General features: G+C 42.6%; 1 protein-coding gene across 6 annotated transcripts in view; it reads left to right on the top strand.

Annotated features, from left to right (window-relative positions):
- Nucleotides 1–6,746, top strand: part of TAF1A (TATA box binding protein (TBP)-associated factor, RNA polymerase I, A, 48kDa) — a 24,354-nt gene extending 17,608 nt beyond the window's left edge. For all 6 annotated transcript variants that reach the window (XM_005866504.2, XM_014539925.1, XM_014539923.1 and 3 more), the window contains exons 10-12: nucleotides 894–1,048; nucleotides 3,956–5,618; nucleotides 6,265–6,746. In XM_005866504.2, coding sequence (XP_005866566.1) covers nucleotides 894–1,048; nucleotides 3,956–4,068 — 268 coding nt within the window. In that variant the 3' untranslated portion in view covers nucleotides 4,069–5,618; nucleotides 6,265–6,746. The remainder of the gene's footprint in view (nucleotides 1–893; nucleotides 1,049–3,955; nucleotides 5,619–6,264) is intronic.
- Nucleotides 6,747–7,640: the final 894 nt, after the last annotated feature.

Raw genomic sequence — 7,640 nt, 5'->3', positions numbered from 1 at the left:
TTAAAAAAAGTTTCTTTAATTCATTGTATCCATTTTGGTTGGTCAGGAAGTTCATGATCAATGGGAACCTGTTTCAGGCTTCAGATCTGACCTGATCCTGGGGATGGAACAGAGCTGATTATAAAATGTTTGTGGTGTTCTATGTTGACATACCATTCTGCAGATCGAAAGCCCTGTCTAAACCCTTTCTGAGCCCCTTCTGACCATAAGATTCTTGAAGGCAGAGAAATGTCCTATTCAGTTGTTGAACCTGTAGGAGTTCTGCCACAGGACACAAAGAGGTCCTAAATGTGTATTTGCTCGATTAAATCATTCATGAACCCTTAGCCTTGTCCGGTTCAACTGTCAGACCTGTGTGTTCATGCATTTGTATGATAATATCTGCATCTGGATCGTAATTCTTTGCAGCATGTAATTTACAATGAGGTTTTAAAGAAACTTTTAAGTAGTAATAATAGCTAACATTTAAGGAACATTTGCCAGGAGCTTTCCATGAGACCGCTGTATTGCTGGACCCGTTTAATCCTAATAACAATGCTATGAGCCGGTGCCATTAATATCCTCAAGGAAACTAAGGGTTAGAGAGGTTACCCACCTTGGCTGGGGTCACATGGACAGCAAATGGAAGATCTGAGATTTGAATCAGGATTTTGATTTCAGAGTCTCTGGTATTAACCACTGCGCTATACTGAGCTGGCTGTTTAGTTCAATGGAAAATAGGGCATAGAGATCAACGAGAACCAGAACGGATGTGGTTTCATGCGTGTGCCCTCCCACTACCAGACTCAGACGTTGGTCTGAAAACGCCTTCCTCTCATCGTTCATAGGCTCTGCTTCAGTCCCCGTTCTGACAGCGTAGATCCGTCTCCGACATTGACCTTTTTCTTTTCCAGAAGTCACCTTGCCTGGGTTCAGGAAGAGTGGAATTCCAGGAAAAACTGGTGGCCAGGCTTTCACTTCAGCTCCTTTTGGGCAAAAAGTGATTGGAAGGAGGACAAAGCTTTGGCTTATGAGAAAGCTTTCGTTGCTGGAATATTGTTAGGAAAAGGTACGTGTTTTCTTTTTATCTAAAAGTCTCTTTTAGACGATTTTGAAATACGAAGTATGACCATTCTTTCATCTGATAGCTCACCTCCTGCGGTACCTTAGGTTGTTTTTATGTCTTGGCTGTTGTGAATGATGCTACAGTGAAATAGGGATACGTATATCTTTATGATTGTGTCTTAAAAAATATTTGGGGTAGATACCCAGAAGAGGAATTGCTGGGTCATATGGTACCTCTATTTTTTTTTTTAAATATATTTTATTGATTTTTTACAGAGAGGAAGGGAGAGAGATAGAGAGTTAGAAACATCGATGAGAGAGAAACATCGATCAGCTGCCTCCTGCACACCCCGCACTGGGGATGTGCCCGCAACCAAGGTACACGCCCTTGACCGGAATCGAACCTCGGACCCTTCCGTCCGCAGGCCAATGCTCTATCCACTGGGCCAAACCGGTCAGGATGATGGTAGCTCTATTCTTAATGGTTTGAGGAGCCTCCATTCTGTTTTCCATGGAGGCTGCATGAATTTCCAATCCTACTAGCAGGGTTCCCCTTTCTCTGCATCCTCTCCAACACTTGTTACTTCTTATCTCATTGAGAGTAGCCATTCTACCGGGTGTGAGGTAGTATCTTATTGTGGTTTTGATTTGCATTTCCCTTATAGCTAGTGAGGTTGCGCATCTTCTCATATATCTATTGGCCATCCATATGTCTTCTTGGGTAAAGTGTCTGTTCGGGTCCTCTAAAGACTCCACCAAAAGACTATTAACAACAATAGATAAATATAGTAAAGGGTGCAGAATACAAAGTCAGTGTACGGAAATCTGTTGTGTTCCTGTATACTAAAAATGAAACATCAGAAAAAGAAATGAAGAAAACACACAATCCCATTTGCAGTTGCAACGGAAAGGATAAAATACCTAGGAATAAACTTAAAGGAAGTGAAGGTCCTATACACGGAAAACTATAAGAGATTGTTGAGAGAAATTGAAGACACAGAAATGGAAAGATACGCTGTGTTCATGGATGAGAAGAATTAGCATAGCTAAAATGGCCATGGTGCCTAAAGCAAGATACAGATGGAATAGAATCCCCATCAGAACTCCAGTGGCATTTTTCTAAGAAGTAGAACAAAAATTCAAATTTGTATGGAACCACAGAAGACCCCAAATAGCGACAGCAATACTGAGAAAAAAGAGCAAAGCCAGAGGTATCACACTCCCTGACTTCAAATTACCCTACAAAGGTATAATAATCAAAACAGTAAGGTATTGGCAGAAAAATAGACACACAGACCAATGGAACAGAATTGAGAGCCCCAAAATTCACACATATATGGGCAACTCGTTTTTGACAAAAAAGCCAAAAACATACAATGGAGAAAGGAAAGCCTCTTCAATGAATGGTATTGGGAAAATTGGCAAGCCAAATGTTAAAAGAATGAAGCTAAACTGCTGTCTGACATCATACACAAAAGCTAACTCAAAATGGATTAAAGACTTGAATATAAAACCTGAAACAACAAGATACATAGAGGAAAAGAGGTACTAAACTAGGGACCTTGGTCTCAGAGGGGATTTTGTGAACTTGACCCCAAAAGCAAAAATAAATGAATGGGACGTCATCAAACTAAAAAACTCGGTGCAGCAAAAGAAATCAACAAAATAAAAAGGCAGCCAACTAAGTGGGAGAAGATATTTGCAAACAATCCTGATAGAGGCTAATACCCAAAATATATAAAGAATGTATATAACTCAACAACAACAAAAATAAACAATCCAATATTTAAATGGGCAAGAGGGCCTGGCAGAACTTCAAATGGGCACCAGGCACCTTTGGCAGAGTTATAGGACCACCATCCAGCTACTTGCTAGGTGGTTAGAATGACTAGATAATTCCTGATCTAACCTATGGTTTATTTATTCTAATGCTTTACATCAAGGTTTTCTATAGATAACTTCCTTATTATTATAGATGCCTCTTTCACTGCTTTTACAAGCTAACTTTGTGAAGGATTCTAGCCCTAACCGGTTGGTTCAGTGGATAGAGCATCGGCCGGGGGACTGGAGGGTCCCAGGTTCGATTCTAGTCAAGGGCACATATCTGGGTTGCGTGCTTGGTCCCCAGTAAGGGGTGTGCAGGAGGCAACAGATCAATGATTCTCATCATTGATGTTTTTCTCTCTCTCTCCCTCTCCCTTCCTCTCTGAAATCAATAAAAAAATATATTTAAAAGACAACAACAAAAAAGAGAAGGAATCTAGAATAATTTGCTTTTGGAGAAGGCTCATTTAATATATGAATGCATATAATATGCATATCACCTAAGTAAGGGTGTGGGAGGCAGCTTAGAAAACCAGCTAAAGTTGATGCTTTAATGTTGATGAACCAGAAACATCTTCGTGTGTAGCAAGCAGTACATTTCATTGGCGATGCTCTGAGAGTCTCTCTCCCTCTCCCTGTATAGACCAGTGATGGTGAACCTATGACACGCGTGTCAGAGGTGACACGCGAACTCATTTTTTTGGTTGATTTTTCTTTGTTAAATGGCATTTACATATATAAAATAAATATCAAAAATATAAATCTTTGTTTTACTATGGTTGCAAATATCAAAACATTTCTATATGTGACACGGCACCAGAGTTAAGTTAGGGTTTTTCAAAATGCTGACACGCTGAGCTCAAAAGGTTCGCCATCACTGGTATAGACAGTAAAACTCACTCTGTTTCCATAATCATTAATATGCCAAAAGGTTCGCCATCACTGGTATAGACAGTAAAACTCTGTTTCCATAATCATTAATATGTCAGGAATGAAGCAAAGCTAAAAATGTAGAAGTATATTTGAAGGATTTGATAAGTATTAAAACTATTTTTCTTTATTTTGCTTTGTTTTATTTATTTTTTAGGTTGTAGATATTTTCGGTATATTTCAAAACAAGATCATCAAGACTTAAGGAAGAAATTTAAGCGGATGAAGAAGTTAGTGAAAAAACACAGTATTGTAAATCCAGGACCCTGATACTGAATTTTAGTTATTTCAGATTAGTAGCTACAGGGTAGTAGCTTAATGGATAATTATTGAATGTACTTATTTATTTGGTGTTTTAAGAAGGTAGTTTTATATGGCTACAAAAAAGTTATTTTTATATATATCTTTATATTTTCTCTTACTAGTAGTTATAGCTGGAGAAACAGTCTCACTACCTTTGTTCTTGGTAAATAAATATATTTCCTTTTTGTACTGTTAAATATAATATTTATTAAGGAATAAACTTCAAATAAAATATATATTTATTTAATCAGAGAATATACCTCTACAGCAGTTATTGTTATTTGCAGATAATTTGCCTGACTTTGTGCAATAAGACATAACTGTGGGACTGTTAAATGAATTTATATTCTTATTTCAGATTCTCTGTGATCCATGTTGGATTTACTATCATGACAAATATTTTGGTGATGAAACGTTGGAAACCAAGAAAGATCTGGAAAAGGACTCTCCTCTTTCTCCTTTGGTGTTAAGACAGGACAGTTTGGGGCTGAGTGACCTGATTCTAGGAGAGGAATCTGGGTCAGAGAAGGTGGAAGGGCTGGCTGGTTTCAGCTGGCGCTGGGTTAGCTTCAGAAGGCTCTAGGCTTGTTTGCATTTATTTCCTTATCGGCACAGCGATCTTTAGCCATGCTTTGGAGCTCCCGAGTCCTCCTCTTTCTCTGGGAAACAAGGTACAGCAGTAGGCAGCTGGACAGGGGAGGAGACAGCTAGTGAAATAGCGTCCCAGGGTCACACAGTAGGCCCGATGGGAAATGAAATAGTGTCCCAGTCACACAGTAGGACTGATGGGAAATGAAATAGTGTCCCAGGGTCACACAGTAGGACTGAGGGGAAGTGAAATAGTGTCCCAGGGTCACACAGTAGGACTGATGGGAAATGAAATAGTGTCCCAGGGTCACACAGTAGGCCCAGTGGGGAAGCTTGGGTTATGAGGTGAACTTTATAACCTCTTGGGAAAACTGGTAGAGTGAGTGTTTCTTCAAAACTGTCTTGGCTCTCACACATTTACTGTTCACATAACTAGTATTTGAGTTACGTGAAGGCTCACTGACTTCAGAGAAAACCCAATATTTAGATGGCAAACGATGTATTTTTCCCCATTGGCTTATATTCCCACTAATTTTAAACTGTGCCAGAAAATTGGGGGACATACTATGCTTTGTCAGTCATTTCCTTCAATATTTTATATTTAGTAAGACATGACTATCAACAAACAAGAACCCAACCTTCTGATAAACATCTGAGACAAGAAGGTGCCTCACAGAACCAGCATAACCAAGTTACAGCTACCACCGCAAGGGGCCAGCCTTGTGTCAAATCCGCACACCTAACTGCACAGTAAGGGCAGTGAGAATCCACAACTGACATTGCTTTAGGTCCGTGAAAGCTGAAGCCAGTTTTGTGACCGATAATTGACAACACTTACCAAGCACCTTGGGCTTTACATTTCGTCATGCCGTCACCACAAATCCTCTGAATCATCCCTCGCTTACGGAAGGAAGTCCGGTCTTCAGAGAGTAAGTAACTTGCCCAAGGTCACAACTGCTAGTTTTTAGCGGAGTTCCAAAGACCACACTCCATTCGTACTGTCTGTACCGACTCCCATGTTAGTCAGGACTTGCTTATTACATGCAGAACACCGAGCTGGGTAGCAGCCCTTCATTTTTAAGATGCTTTCCTGGCTGTCGTGGGCGCTAGTCTGTGAACCTGCTTGGAATGGCACCGCACGTCTCTATTGTGTTTTGTAAATGCTACGACCTAAGGCAGTGGTCGGCAAACTCATTAGTCAACAGAGCCAAATATCAACAGTACAACGATTGAAATTTCTTTTGAGAGCCAAATTTTTTAAACCTAAACTATATAGGTAGGTACCTTGTTATTAACTTAATTAGGGTACTCCTAAGGCCTAGGAAGAGCCACACTCAAGGGGCCAAAGAGCCGCAGTTTGCTGACTACGGACCTCTGGCCGACCACGGACCTAAGGTAATAACTCAGCATTTGCTCAAAAGGACACATACCTCTTGATCGCCCCAATGTGTGGCATTCGCCTGAGAACCATATTTCACTCTCACGCCACATATACCCCAGGGCTAGGAGGAGGAGGAGGCCTGTGCTGACTGTTCCAAGAAAAGCTCCCCCCTAACATGTTCACCCCCTTTGCAGGTTCCGAGGACGTAGTCCTGGTCCCAGGGTGATTCAGGGTCTGAAATGGCTTTGCAGACAGACATTCCGGACCAGCGAAGTGCTGCCCGTTCTGTGAGAACTGAGAGTGTTTTTCCTGCCTGGGTGGGACCCATTTCCTCCCGGCCCTCGGGACACTTCACCTCCCTGCACACACCCTGACCACAGGAAGGCAAAATAACCAACCAGCGTGTGTGCTTCTGCAGAGCTGAAGTCCAGCGAGCCAAGATGAACCCGTGAACTGCCACGCGTCCATCCCCACCCGGAAACCATCCCCACACGCCCCACAATATTTTGAATATAATTTTAAAAAACCTGCCGCTTGTGTCTACAGATGCTTATGGCGTACAGAGGTCCATGCATCACTCCCAAAGTCAGTCAATTTAAAGAATATGTTCTCTTGCCCTAACTGGTTTGGCTCAGTGGATAGAGCGTCGGCCTGCGGACTGAAGGGTCCCGGGTTCGATTCCCGTCAAGGGCATGTACCTTGGTTGCGGGCACATGCCCAGTAGTGGGGTGTGCAGGAGGCAGCTGATCCGATGTTTCTAACTCTCTGTCCCTCTCCCTTTCTCTCTGTAAAAAATCAATAAAATGTGTTTTAAAATAGAGAATATGTTCTCTTGCCCTTTGTGGAGTTTACAATTATGTTGGGGAGGTATTTGGTTTCATTTCAGCCAGTGCCTCGCTCCCTGCGTACCAGGCACAGTGCGGGCCTTGGGAGACCCAGAGGCCTCTGCCTCCCCCAGAATTTCCTGGTTAAAAATGAACTTGAACTCAAGGCCACCAGGCTCTCACTCCCTACACCTGCAGCAGTAGGAGAGCTGCAAACATGGGCCACATTTGTACTTCCTTTAAAATGTTCTGTTAGCCACATTTTAAAAAATAACTAGGTACAATGAAAGTAACTCTATATTTTATGTAATCCACTCTATCTGCAATATTAGCACTTCAGCACATAATCAGCGAAAACGTTACTCGTGGGATAGTTTACATTTTTTTTTTTTTTTTGGAACTAAGTTTTCTGAGTCTGGGCTGTGTTTTATGCTCTGCACATCTCCATCCGGATTGGCCACGATCCAGGCCTCAAGGTCACACGTGGCTAGACAGCCCTTCATCCCGCTCCAGCCCGGGATGCGGGGGGAGGAGGTCGTGGGTGGGCACACTCCTGCGTTCAGAAAAGGCTCCTGGCTCTGCAGTCACGCGCACTCTGGAATTCAGGGGGAACCGGGGACATGAGGGTGGCTGCAGGCACTGGCTTCCCGAGCGGCGTGGGCTGCTTGTTTTGGGGAAATCTCTCCCCCTCCCTCTGGATCGGGGCCGGACCCGGGATCCGGGCTGGGCTGCGAGGCCGGGGTGCC

This window comes from Myotis brandtii, unplaced genomic scaffold (genome assembly GCF_000412655.1).
Source record: "Myotis brandtii unplaced genomic scaffold, ASM41265v1 scaffold231, whole genome shotgun sequence".
In the NCBI taxonomy this organism is placed as follows: Eukaryota; Metazoa; Chordata; class Mammalia; order Chiroptera; family Vespertilionidae; genus Myotis; species Myotis brandtii.
Note: the sequence above shows the minus strand (reverse complement) of the source record. Positions and strands in the feature narration are given on the sequence as shown.